At 48.7% G+C, this 14,257-nt stretch overlaps 1 protein-coding gene across 5 annotated transcripts in view; it reads left to right on the top strand.

Moving 5' to 3' along the window:
* The window catches only part of Nod1 (nucleotide-binding oligomerization domain containing 1), a gene marked incomplete at its 5' end in the record, with an annotated part of 43,983 nt that extends 36,977 nt beyond the window's left edge, over nucleotides 1–7,006 (top strand). For all 5 annotated transcript variants that reach the window (XM_013510628.1, XM_013510627.1, XM_013510625.1 and 2 more), the window contains 2 exon segments: nucleotides 2,224–2,307; nucleotides 5,858–7,006. In XM_013510628.1, the coding sequence (XP_013366082.1) occupies nucleotides 2,224–2,307; nucleotides 5,858–5,930 (157 nt within the window). In that variant the 3' untranslated portion in view covers nucleotides 5,931–7,006.
* Between the last annotated feature and the right edge of the window lie 7,251 nt (nucleotides 7,007–14,257).

Here is a 14,257-nt window from a genome sequence, read left to right as displayed (position 1 = left end):
ACTTCTCCACATCCCTTGCCCATTCTAAAACTGGGTTCTCTGTCCTTTTGTTGCTGAGCTGTAGGGGATCGTAATCCTTGGTGTTAGGCTTTTATTTGATACAGGATTTGCAAGTATTTTCTCTTTTTCTGTGAGGCTTTTCTCTTGCTTGGAAGTGACCTTTGAATCCCATAAGTTTTGGGCTTTGAAGAAGTCCGGTTTACTCCCTTTTTCCTTGGTGGCATGTGCTTCAGGAGTTTTATCCGAGAAACCACTGCCTAATCCAAGGTCGTGATTTACAACGAAGTTTTCCTCTAAGTTTCATAGTTTTGCTCTCACAGTAGGTCTGTGACCCATTTTGAGTTGATGTTTGTGCCTACTGTGCGGTGGGCGTCCAGCCCCACACCTCTGCGTGTGGATATCCAGCTCTGTGGCGTGTCTGTTGAAGATACTCTTTCCCTGTTGAATGCCTTGACCCACTTGTCAGACACCAGCTGACCAGTAACACTTGTCTAGACTCTATTCCGGGCTGGGGTCTACATGTCTGCACTTCTGTCAGGACTATGCTGTCCTAGCTTTGAAATCAGAAAGTGAGGTCTGCTGATTTTGTCCATCCCGCAGATTGTTTTAACCATTCTCTGGCCCTTGCATTTCCAGATAAGCTTAGAATCACCATGTGGATGTCAGGAAAATGTTTTTCTTCCTTTTCTGTAGTTGTGGTTTCTCCTTTGCCTCAGTGCCAAGCTTACCTTCCCACGGAGCTGAGCAGGCTGGGGCATCATGGTTGCTCCCTGCATCCATGCACAGCTTGCTGGCTGTGGTGACGGCAGCCCCGGTGGACAGCCATGCCTGCCACAGCCTGGGGGGTGGTAATGGCAGCCACCATGCAGGTGGTGACTAGAAAAGAGCAGTGATCTGGATGCGGAATCTCTGTCCACCTCCAGGTTCCATTTTGGTTCATCCCGCTCAAGTCACACTTGCAGAAATGCTCACTGGGAGGTCGTAACCTCTGCCACTTTGCTGAGGACTGTGGCTGGGAACACAGCGGTCCCGTGTGCCTGGCAGTAATGTTGAGAAGAACTCTCTACATCAGGGACTATGCTCACATTCATCCCAGTGTCTCTGTGGCACTCTTGTAATTATTCCCATTTTACAGATGAGACAACTGAGGCACAGATAAGCTTATTTCTTCAGAGTTCTATAGCTGAAAAGTGAGGGCACAGTGCTGCAAGAGGATCTTCAAAGTCCTCCAATCCTGACTAACGGGGAGGCCTCTTCATGCTAAATCTCTATAGCCTCATCCACATGAGGGCATGGCCCACATTCTCCAGGCAGCACTCCTTCTCAGGGCAGTGCCCAGGCTTTCAACATCAGTAGCCTGTTGTACAAACAACCAGGAGTGAGGAGCGAGCCTGAGACAAAGCGTAGACACCTCACTGTCTCTTTCTGCATTTATTTCCCTGCTGGGTTAGAGGCCTGCCTGCCAGCCAGAGTTTCAGGAAAGCTGCAGCCATGCCAGCTGTGCCGGAAGCTTAGCTTCACCTGGCCTCTGGCTACTCAGCAGCATGGGGTGCATTTCAGGAGGCCCCGTTATTGAAGTTTCCCACTGGAGTCATGGGTGGAGGTGGCAGATCAATCAATCTATCTATCATCTATCTGTCTATTATCTATCTATCCGTCTATCTACCTGCTATCTATTATCTATCTATCCATCTATCTGCTGTCTATCTATCTATTATCTATCTCTTCCCCTCTCTCTGCCCTTCCTGTGGATGCTGGGAGGGACATACTAGCATTTTAGGAGGGACAACTGGTTGGTAGTTACTTAAGTTTAAAAAATTCCCTTGCCTTTGCCTCTTACCCAGGAGGTGTCACATGACCTCTTCCCCAGCAATGTTTCTTGGAATTTGTTGTTCAGTTCAGTGGTCTCCAGACCTTTTTGTCCGTGCAATGAACAAGGCTACATACATGTTTGTTCATATATCACACTGTCCATATAGGAGTCTGCAGATACATTCTGCTCACTATAAGCGAATCACACATTTTAAACTTACAGAGGGAGGAGGGAGTCGATGGTAGCTGCCCCTGAGCTGAGGTGAGGCTGCTCATGGACCAAGATACACCGAGCTTGCTGAAGACCCAGTCCTCCACCCCTCTCTGATCCCGTTTGACTCTACACTTCCTGCAGAGGGAGAAGATTCAATCCAGTTTTCTGTGCTGGACACAGCTTTGCTCTTCTTTCAGGCTTATCCAGAATCAGATCACAGCCAAAGGGGCTGCCCAGCTGGCAGAGGCGCTACAGGAGAACACTGGCATAACGGAGATTTGGTAAGGCCACCCGCAACTGGTCACCCTGACAAGGAGAGTGATGCTGGCTCGGCGCTGCTCACTGTGTGCCAGGCACTGGGCAGAGCAGTTAGCATTTATTCCTTCAGTACCCCCTGTACTGTGGTGGGATTGGCTCCACTTTCCTGATATAGAAACTGGGGCCTGGTGAGTCTAATGTGCCCAGGTTCACACACGGAGGAACAAACAGCCCAGCTGGATACCATGCGTGTGCCCTCCTGTCCTGCGCCTGTCCTTGCCCCACTTAATGGGGCTGTCCCCAGGAAGCATCTGGGAGCCCAAGCCTGAGAGTGGTCATGCTGGCCAGGAGTTTGGAGCTCATACTGCCTTTTTTCTGGACGTTCTGGGATTCAGGAGACTCTTCCAGGCTGCGATTGAGCTACACATGTTCTTTCTCTCTCTGCTTTGCGAACCTGCGAATGCTAATGGAAGAAAGCCCATTCTTGGCTTTATGATGCCGTGGAACCCTCTCCGCACCTCCCTTGCCTCCAGGGTCCCCTCCCCCATGCACACTCACGCACACAGCTGCCCCCTTGGTGACTGAGTGGACTGCCTGAGGTGGCCCCGAGGGGCTATAGAATGTGCACTATCTTCCAGGAGTCACGGGTCACCACACCTGTGCCCCTGCTTCATGCCAGGCACCGTGGGCAGCAAGGGGTGGGGTCACTCATGTGACGAAAAGGACCCTCACTGCTGAGGAGCACTGGCCTACCTGAGCCGAGGAGAGAGGCCATGCGCATAGAGTCCTAAGTGCTCTGAGGTGTGTTCTCAGCCTCTGAACTGAGCCAGCCCACGTGGTGTGCAGCCCAGGCCCACATGGAGCAGCTGGCAGGGAGTAGAGCCGGGGTCTCTGGAGGGCATAGACCGTAGAGTTCGTTCGCCCACTGTGGCTTCTCTGAGCTCCGTGAGCAGCCTCACCTCAGCTCAGGGGCCGTTACCACCAACTCCCTCCTCCCTTCTTGACTTTCACAGGTATAACGAAAATTACATTCTGTGGCTCCTCAAATAGTGTTTCTTTTAGAACTCCTTAGAGATCATGAAATCAGTCTGGTGGGTTGCAGCCAGCATTATTTTAAAACGAAATTGACAAGGACAGAACACCAGGTCGCAGCCTGCACAGGAGGGAGATGTATTAGTCTTCAGTGCACAGGAGGAAGACGTATTACTCTTTGGTCTAACTCCGGGCATGCATGCAGGGTAGCAGATGCCTGTTCACAGTATAAAGTATGATTCTTTTTTGAAAAATGCTGTCGTAGAGGTCCAACAAGACAGCACTGTGGCATTTGGAAGGCATTGGAGAGCGCAGGAAAGAAGGGTTTATCTGCCCGCATCTCCAGCTACCCTCACAGTGACCCTGCCCCCAGGCTATTACATTTCTTGCTGATTGGAAGGTTTGAGGACAGTGGGCAGAGGCCTGGGGCAGTGGGCAGCTGAAGGAAGCCAGCCAAACTTCAGAACAGCTGGCAGACTGCAGTCGGCCTCCGCTGCGCTCCCATGCTGAAGGACAGTTGTCTGGATCTGTAGCTGCTTTAATTTCGTCAGGCTTGAAAGGGTACATGTTCTCCCTCCGAGGACCACTGTCCCTGCGCTAGGACCTACTTGAGCAGGAACAGGTGGCCTTAGCTTCGAGGCAGGCTTGCCACAGTCTGCAGTAACATTTGTGTCACATGGCGAGGGGACTCCGCCACTGATTCACAGGGGCAGGACAGGAGGCTCAGGTGCTGGCCTCGAGGCATCTTCATTTCAGCTCCTGCCTTGTCCTCAGAGCTGCCAAAGGATGGTCCTGTGTGTGACTTCCTGAGACCGAACTCTGAGAGGGTTCTGGCCCTGACCAGGGGCTGCCCCACTAGGCCATGGGACGTGGCCAAGCTGACAGGGGAGCAATTGCTAGAGGCCATCGCTGACATGGACAGAGCACCTTCTTGAACTCATTTTCTGCAGGCATTCTCTTCTCCAAAGAGAACTTACTCTGAAGTCCCTTGGTGAGTTCTGTCTTCAAAGACAGAGCTTCCTGTGTGGTGGTCTTCTGCAGACTGCGAGCTCCTTAAGGATTGGGCCTGCACCATGGTCCCAGTTGTGTCCCCAGGGGCCAGCACTGTGTCTTCACTCCTTCACCGAGCAGCACACTGCTTGAGGTCAGGCGCTGCGCTGGTACTGAGGGTCTAGTGGTGAACAACACGGGGCTACCCTTGGGTTCACTGTCTGTGAGGGAGATGCATGGGAAAGGGGAAAAATCATTTGATTCGGGACACCTAGAGAAGCCCAGAAAGCATAACGCCAAGCTGAGGAATGGTGGTGCTTCCAGAAGGACAGAAAGTCAGGGAGGTCCAATTAGTTACCATGAGGAGGGGGCTCTAGGAAGGGGAAGGCCGGGAGAGAATCCGATGGAGGAGGTTTCAGGAAGTGGCCTTTAAACTAAGCCAGGAAATATGAACAGGAGTGAGGTAGCTGGGAAGAAAGCACTGCAGGTAGGGGGACAGCGTCTGCAAAGCTCTGAGGGATGGGGTTGGCTGGTGTCCACACAGAACTGCAGGAAGCTGAAGTGTCATTGGTACAGGCTGTGGAGGAGGAGGCTGAGGCAGAGGCAGAGGCAGAGGCAGAGGCTGGGCCATACATGATCTGTGGGTCATATTTCCTACTTCGGTCTGCGTCCTAAAAGCAGTGTTAAGTCATGGAAGGATTTGCAACAGAAGAGGGATACACTCAGATTCATAAGATAAAAAAACTACTCTTGGTTATTCTAGGAAACTGGATTTGAGAAGGCCAGAGCACAAACGAAGGGACCAGTCAGTAGAGCGTTGCCATGGTCCATAGAAGAGCCAAGTGCTCAGATGAGGTTGGAAGGCTAAAGCTGGAGAGAGGTTCCAGAGCAGCATTCTAGGGATGGCTGGGAACTTAGTGATAGGGATGGGTAGAATTTTGGGAGAGAAGGACTCTGAGGATGGGCAGAAGGTGTCACGGTGGACCCTGTGGTACTAGGAAGAAAGGGACCATTCAGTGAGCCCAAAGGAAGTGTGGTCTCTTCAGGGTTTCTGGAGATGTCAAGGGAAGCTAACACTTAGGAAATGGCTCCACTGAGCTGTGGATGGCGCTGTGACCTGATGAACTAGCCTGGGGCAAAGGGCCAGGCCCCAAGCTTACAGAAAATCCAGTATTTAGGGGTCACACAGAAGGGTACACCAGAAAGGAGATGGGGTCGGGACACCTAGAGAAGCCCAGAGAGCGTAACGCCACGCTGAGGAATGGTGGTGCTTCCGGAAGGACGGAAGGTCAGGGAGGTCCAATGGAAAGACCAGACCAAAGAAATGGGACAGGCTTACAGAGACTGCCAGTGACCTCAGAGCAAAGGAGTAGAGATGGTAGCTGGAGAAGATTAATGTTACTATCAAAGAACCTTTTGAATAGGGCATGTTTCTTAATTTCAGGGCGCTGGGAAGCCCAAGCTTGTGTTAGGGGCATATTTGGAAGGAGCATGTAACAGTCCCTAAAACCTTATGTGTGTAAAATTTGCTTTTTCTCTTTCTCACACAAGTCTACATGGAAACTTGATAAAGCCAGAGGAGGCCAAAGCCTTTGAAGAGGAGAAGCGGCTCATCTGTTTCTGAGAGGACTTTCCTGGGTGGGGGTCTTCACCCCAGTGACTTCTCAGCATCAGACACTGCTCTGTGCAGTTGCGTGCATGGTGCCCTGCGGGGGCTGCTGCAAGAGGACTGCCGGGATCCCACTCTCCCCCAAGCAAACCAACCTCCTCACAGACACCCAGCTGGCAGGTGCGCTGCCCACGCAGCTGTGAGGATTCTGCAGAAGCTGAGTTTGTCTTGTGAGCCACTGTAGTTCCTGCCAAACAGTGGCATGTTTTCTCTCCTGTGAAGAGACTTAACTGCATCTCCGTATATTATTCTACCTGAAGCTGGGGGAATAAGACAGAGGAGAACAGAAGATGCTAATCTCAGCTTATACAGGTGCTGCCCTGAGTCCCAGCTGGAGCCCTGGTCTCTGATGTCTTCATGAAAGAGCTGAGGATGTGTTTCCAACTTTCACGGAAAGAAGGTGCTCAATGAACGGGAAGTGTTGTGCTGAAACACCTCCCCACCCCTTGCTCCCCGTGGGTTGGTCCTTTCCCACTTCACAGCTGTAGACACTGAGGTGTAGACGATGGAGACTGGGTTCAGCCAAGTTCCTCAGGAGAGAAAGAGCCCATCAGAGGCCTTGGTGTCAGTCCTAGAGTCTTGCTGCCTGCCTAAGCAGGTCAGAGGATGCCCTCTTAGCTGGTCTAAGAGAATAGATGGGGCCTTCACGCTGTGGAGTTCCTACTCTGGGCTGTGTCTGTGTCAGCTGATCTCCTTGGAAGACTGCATCCGGGTGCCGACACCCCTGTCAGAAGAAGACATGGGAAGAAACCACTCGTGTGCTTCAAGTAGGACCCGGCCTCCAAATGGAAGCTTTTCTCTCCTTGGCTCTTGAAAGGGGAAGTCTCTTCCTGCTCCTGAGCCATTGGAGGGAGATTGCATACAGCCAGGACTCAGAGAACTAGCCCCGGACCCCACCAGCAAAGCATGGTAGTCAGACACCCACCACCATGGCCGGCACATGGTACATGCTCATTGGGGTAGGGTGGTGATATTTCTAAATAACCTGTCCTTTTGCCATCTCATTTGTTAATAAAATAATGAAAATACTACTCAGTGGCCCAGGTCTGGGGTTTTTTGGAAGGGATGTGGCCGGGTAAGCACACTATCAGCTGGAACCCCATCCTGCACTGGAGGTTCTGGGTAACATGCTGTGTGGAGAACCCTGCTGGGGAAAGGCCAGGGCATCGTCAGGTTGAGCCTTCACAAGCCTTCTCCACCTACCAAGGGACCAGAAGAGGTGGAGGCAGCACCTGAGCTGCTCTGTTTAGCCTCTGCATCCACACAGGGGGCTTCTTATGCATCAAAGTGGCTGGGGTCAGAGTGTGCAAGGTCGGCTCAATTTCACACCCTTGGGGTAGGTCCTGCAGGCTGGATCCTCTGCCTTCTTCAGCTGTTCTTGGGTAGACAGCCAGGTGGGCTGTGGCAAAAGACACTGAGCTGACAAAGGGCAGCACATAACAGAGTAAGGTCCTCCGGCAGTCCCTTTGGGCTCCTACAGTTTAAGCCTGGTTTTGCAAGTAGCCTGTTAGAGTGCAATGCAGGAAGTTATGGGGGAAATCCTGTAGGGTCTGACCTAATTTCCCTTTAAGGCCCTGACTGCCATGGTGATGACTACTGCGTACTCTCCCCCAGCCCAGGCCATGTAGCCACCTAATAATCCCCCTCTGAGGCGACAACTCTCCCTAGTGCCAAACCTGGGCAGCAAATCTATCGTGAAAGCACAAGGCATGGCAGGCCAAAGGCCCAGGCTGCTTGGAACCGACTGCAGACTCAGCAAACCTCTCTGAGAACAGCATTTCCCAGGGACAACACTCAGATATGAGTAAGGAGCTAAACCTAAACTCTTCAGAGCCTAAAATGCACTCAGAAATTACCTAACACTGTTGCTTTTAAAGACTATCAAAATTGAAACTGTGGCTTCTAGGGCACTAGAATTTGTGTGGTTATTGGTTTAAATTCTCTTTATAATACTTTCATCTTCTAGGTGATGAAAGGTAGACTCCAACCTTCTTATAAACCTGAAAGTGGGCTCCTGCTTTCCTGGAAAGGCACCCATTGCAAAAGCAACCTCCTCTTGATGACTTGCAGCTCCTGACCCAGGCAGGAGTGCTGGGCTCATCCACACTGTGGTCCACTTCCACATGTGGTGCACATCTGCTTCCAGTAACTAGCTGCGCGCTTATAGAAAACAGCCTTGCTCGGGAGCTGACAGGCAAAACCGTGACCATTATCCCAGGTTCAGGAGGGGAATTTTAATGAAAGAATTGGCCTGTGAGGAGGCCAAGGCTGTGCTGTTGCCCAGGTGAGTGAAAACGGGGCCTTGAAGCAGAGCTGCAGGCCGGGCCCATCCCAGCACCATTCTCTCCCCTTGAAGACAGAAGGAGCTGCGCCACAACCAGGTTAGTGCTTCGGAGGCATTAAGCCCTGAAAAAGTAATCTGGAACCAGAAAGAGTCCAAACATAGGAAAGTATATGACAAGGACAATAGTGGTAAACATGAATTTTTCACCTTAACTACTTAGATGCTTTGAGAGCCAGTAATGTCAAAACATCTCAAAATTTTTCCTTCTCTCTCTTTCTGTCTCTCTCTCTCTTTCACAGTGTACTCATTTTTATTGTATAAGCAATATCACCATGTTAAAAGAGAATTGTCAAATAATGTGTATACAAATACAACATTAATGCAGCTATTTTAATGCCTTTAAATCATCCCTCATGCTTTGCCTGGACATCTTTTTCATAGTTATAATTACAGTGTATGTTTGCAGTTCTTGTAATCAAACGTTTTCCCACATTGTTACACAGTCTTTGCAATGATCGTTTGCCTTTTGTGAATTTGAGAATTTGCTTTATCATGTTCCAATTGTTAGACATTCATGATTCCAGATTGGATGTAGCGGTGATTACGATAGACAATATTTTGGTGGAATTAAAAATATCTATATAGTTATTTCTTTGGAGTGGGATTATCAAGGCAAAGACTCATGCCAAGTCTTTTCAAAACTATGTTAATAAATGTAATAAATGAGTGTAATAAGTGGTTTGGAAGCAGGGAGAACTTAAAGAACAATGCAACATGAAGCCATCAGTTTTCTTTTTGAAGAGGAAAACAACTCCATTCCCCTCAGCCCCGATACTGTCTAGGAACTGTCCTCACACACAGATGTGGATATCTCTATTTTGGCATTGGTAGCAACTACAACTCCAGCGAAGCATTAAACCCACAAATCAGTATGTGTTATGAAGCGGCACTTTATAAGGTGATGACTAGTGCATAGGTTTGGGGACCTTGTCAATTTTTCTTGACTTAAATCTTTATTGTGTGTATGTATCTTTGCTTTGCCTAAGCAAACCAGGCCAACTGAGCCCATCATTACTGGGTCCAGTGGAAACTACTTCCACCACCTTGTGAAGAAGAAATTATTTCATGAATCAGAAAACTAGAAATATGAATATGTATCTTGTCTTATTAACTGGGACATGTATAAAATGCAGGGGAGCAAAACCTTCAGGAAAGGGATCTCATCAAAGGCAGAAGGCTGCACCTGGCCATATCTAGGATTCTAAGCTTACTCCATCCAGCCCCTCACTCTGACAGCAAGAAAACTGGTGTCAGGAGAGCAGAAGCAAACTGCCTGAGGCCACACGTTACTGGAACAAAGGCCTTCCCGATCGTTTTATTTCCCTCTGTTCCGACAGAGTTTGCAACCTTCAATTCACTGTGCAATTAACCTTTCTGCCAAGCCTATTAAAACATGGTTCCAAGCTGCGAGGGCAGGTCAAGGAAAACGGAATTGTTCCCCCAAGGACACAGAGGGGTCTTTCTAGTATTCTTAGTATTTCTTTGGAACGCCTCATCTTTTCTCCTACATTCACGATCCCAAAAGCTGCAGGACTCGGGAGGTGTCGGTGAGATTCACTGACAGCAGGGTCATGAGAGTGGCCTGGAGAATGGCAAATAAGTTTGGATTTACACAGGCAACAGGTTCATCTCTGGCCACAGGACGGGACCAGAGGAAATAGGCGCATCCCAGGGAGCTACAGATGGAAGTGTGGGATTTGACTTTCATCGCCAGAGGGCAGCATGTCTCCACTGATTAACCCATTAGTAACCCATAAAGTGGCCTCAAAGCATCAGCTCTTGCACAGGCCTCCGTGGTTGGCACACTGCTCTACTTGAGTAAGACTCAAATGAAAGTACCATGTGCTAAAAGCAATTTTATCTCTTTTTTTTTCATCGCTTTTTCAGTACAGGGGATTGAACCCAGGGCTTCGCGCATGGTAGGCAAACACTGTACAACTGATCCGTTCAGTTCAAAGAGATCAATAAATGCAGAGTTGGCTGAGGACACATTAAAATAGGATTAGGCAAGTTCTCTGGGGACTGAGGTCTGGCTTCAAATCAGTGCTGTGTAGCCGTGTGATCTTGCATAAGTGACTCAGCTTTTCTATACCCGAGTTTCCCAGCCGTAACACCAGGTTGATTAGATAGTGTTCCCCTTGCAAGGTTATGAGTAACTGAGTTAATATAAATTAATTCAAGTGTGTCTGTAGTTAAGGCTCTAAAAGCAGCAGCCGCATTACCTAATCACACCTTTTCCCTCCCTCCATGGCCTTGATGGAAACTAGGGTTAAGGTGGTAGTGGACACACGCTGGGCCATCTTTTTAACTGAAGGTGCCACCAAGACAACGTCACCAGTTCAATCCAAGAACAAAGTCCAGATTTTGAAGCCCAGAGACCAGAAGCCATTTCCAAGGCTGAACAAGACTAACATCAACCAGTTCTTATATTTTAAATTGTCTTCACCTTTATTTTGCAAAGGAACCAGAGGCGCAGGTGAATGAACCATATCCAGATGCATGGTTCAGGAAATCCAATGTCTATTTGTATTTTGATTTGATTCCACTGACACTAGTGTATGAACTGACACGCCACACTAAAACTGTATGGCTGAAGGTGATTCCTTTCATATCGGTGTGTGGTTTTGTTTCTAGCTTTCTTTTCATTCACTCATTAACATTGGTACCAACCCTGCTGCCTATAGTAAAAATGAATGAGAGCAGAGGACAGCAGGAGAGAAGAGAACAGATCAGAAGAGCTGGGGAGGGTAAGAAGTGAGCATGTTGATCCTTGGATTATGGACTCCATCCTCTGCCATGGCTCCCTCCGTCTGGGGCTGGCCACCAGCCTGGCTGTGAATTTCTGTGGAGCCCTGGAGCTCTTCACCTACTGATCAGCCATGGGTGACCAAACCACCAGCTCAGCTTTTACATTTACAACTGGCTGTTTGCTAGGTGACATGTAAAGTCCATTTTATCTGCTAAAATAATGCACCTGTTTCCAATTCATTTCCAAGAGGACCCACAGGTGGTCAACAAAAACCTTTCCACTTGAATCATCTAGTCCGGTGCTTCAGCTTTTTCCTCACCCCCCACCTAAAGAGACTCCAGGTATTTTTTTCTAGTCTCTCTCCCACTAGTAAACTTTAATCCCATAGATACACTTTTTCTGTTTATCCTCTAATGGGTAACAAACCAATGAACATCCAAATTCATTTTTGTCTCCCAAGAACCAATTTTTTCTTCTATAGGGCTGATATCCCCTATTGAGGACACTGATCCAGTCCAGCCCTAGAGGTTCTCACCCTACCACCCCAGGGACCTCTCTGTCACCCCGACAGTAGCTTGTCTTTCTAAATTTTATTTAACTTTTGATTTAATAAATATTAATAGCTGTCTGTTTAACATTCTCATGCTATCTTTTCACTCCCTTATCTGTCCTGAAAACAGTTTTAATCTATTGCTTATGATACGTGTGCGTGCATGCTCACAGCCCTTTGTGAAAGGGGAACGAGCTCTCCTAACAGGAACAGCTGTTGTTTGAAGCAGTCGGGCCCCAGCAGCCTCACAGAATTTCCGTGATGTGTCCCCAACTCTTGTCACCAGCCTGTGGGCAGAGTTTGAGGCCAAGTTTGTCTTTGCTGTTTTCCCACTTCTCCTTCTCACTTCCTGGATTCTGTGCCCTCCCGCCCCTTCTAAAACACCCAAGGATGTCCAGAATTCCCATTTTGAAATAGAACCCATGCCCCAGGCTGCCTACCTCACACCGCACACACGCACACATCAGCTCTCCCCCCACACTGGTAAGCTCAGCTACATATTAGGACATTATACCAAACGAAGAAACAGGGAACAAAATGCAATTGTCTAGTGACATTACCCCTGGCAGAGAATTTACATATCAGAGCAGGAACTGGATGATCAAAAAAGCTCTAACTAGAAACATAAATGCAGACAGACTTTAGGTCAAATTAAACTTCATGTCCCCTTCATTTCCTTCCTGTTAGTCCCTGAACTATTCCAGAACATGGTTGGCTTTTCTGAAAGGGTTTGATTTCTTCGCAGCAGAGCTAAGGAAGCTTATCTACCCACCCATCCCTTCTCCCCAAGAATCAATATCCAGCACATATTTATGCAGCACTGTGCTAGCTGCTAGGAGACAGTGGCTAGTGTCATGTCTGGGACTTCTGCCCCTTAAGAGTTAGTTAGACAGTCACTGTTTCATGTGTGCTGGCACAGACATGAACACACAAGCCTCCTGGGTCAGAGGCACAAGACTTTATCATCCACGGAACAGCAGAGAGCTTCAGCAGCAGCATGTTTGCACCAGGTTCCATGCCTGAGCCTCACAGGGACAGTGTGATGGTCCTGAAGTGAGTGGTGGCTTTGGGGTACACGGATCGTGAGGAACCTGCTGTGTGACAGCCAGCTACAGGGAGATGCCACTGCACACCTCATGGCTGTTGGCTTCAACCATAGTGTCAGCTGAGAAGCATCCAGCCTGAGAAAGTGTGGCCAGGGCCTCACGTGGTTCACATAATATGTAAGCGTGTTCAAGTTTCCTCTCCCTAAGCTACACAGAGGGATGCTGCACTGTGCTTCCTTTCTAGCACTGATCAAATCATCTGGAGGATGCATGTCAAGTTACAATCATGATGAGTGCTAGAGCACAGGTATAGGGTTTTGAGGTCTATCCTAAGGCACTCTGATTCCCTTGGAATCGGCCACAGTGTGAGTGTAGGAAGGTGGGAGGTTCAGTAGATGAGACAGCATAGGCAAAGGCCCTGTGGCTGCTAAAAGCCCCTGTTTTAAATTGGATCATGGACCACAGGAAGAGCACAGGATAGGTGGGTCTGGGAAGTACAAGGTGGGGGCCACTGCACAACATGCCGGTTTCTGAAACTGTATGTTGTAACCTGCTAGGACAGTGGTGGCGGACTTATGGCAGCGTGCTGCAGCAGGCTGTGTGTATGACTGAAAGCTCTAAAAGGTTCACCATCACTGTGGTAGGAGGTTGTGAAAGCAAACTGGTAGACAATCTATTTTTAAAAATGAAACAGCATCAAAGTTCACTGGAGCACAGCATTGAGAAGCAGTTACCAGTATGTGCCTGGAGATAAAGGATACATATTTTTTGCAACACTTTTCAATACGAAATAGGTATAGAGTATACTTGGCCGCACTATAAAGTATTTTCTATTATGAGTAAAGGTCAAAACAATGAAAAGGGGCCTTGGTCTTTGAGAGTCATGTGAAGCCAGTGAAAGATTCAGGAGAGTGTAGCATTAGAAGGCTTAGATTTTGAAAAGATTGCTCAGATTGCAGCATGGAGAGCAGGTTGAAGAGGCCACAGGCAACCAGGTGGGATGCTCCTGTAGAGGTTGAGGCAGAAAAGACAGTGGCTCATACACAGGACCGGGCAATATCAACAGGAGCCCCTGGACACCAACACTGCACACAGCTTGGGAGCTGTTTGGTGCATTCTCTTCCGTCAGCATTGGAACCTGTCTGGAATAGCAGTGCCTCTGTTGGTTATGAATTTTCTGTTTGCAAACAACAGAACCCTTCTCTGGGGGCTCTTAGGCAAAAGGGGGACTTATAGCATGAATCTGCTGGAGGCTGGAAGACCAGTCTGGAAAATGAGCAGGAGCTCAGAAATCAGAAGCAAAACCAACATGGCCAGATTGCCGCTGATGTCACCAGGAACAACGTCTCACGCCAGGTTCTTGGTTTTTTTATCCACATTCAGCGTTCTGAGTGAGTGAGTTTAGGTCACAGGCACAGGGGAGAGAGAGAGTGAGAAAGAAAGAGAAAGAGACAGAGAGAGAGAAAGATGGAATGTAAAAAAGTAATTGCTTTGTCTTCCGTAGTGGGAATTGAGGCACTATCACGGCCCATCCCCACAAAACTACTCACAACAGAAAATTCTCCCAGAACAGAAGAACCCTGGACTCTGGAC

The sequence above is a fragment of the Chinchilla lanigera genome, unplaced genomic scaffold (genome assembly GCF_000276665.1).
Source record: "Chinchilla lanigera isolate Chin_1 unplaced genomic scaffold, ChiLan1.0 scaffold00009, whole genome shotgun sequence".
NCBI lineage: Eukaryota > Metazoa > Chordata > Mammalia > Rodentia > Chinchillidae > Chinchilla > Chinchilla lanigera.
Note: the sequence above shows the minus strand (reverse complement) of the source record. Positions and strands in the feature narration are given on the sequence as shown.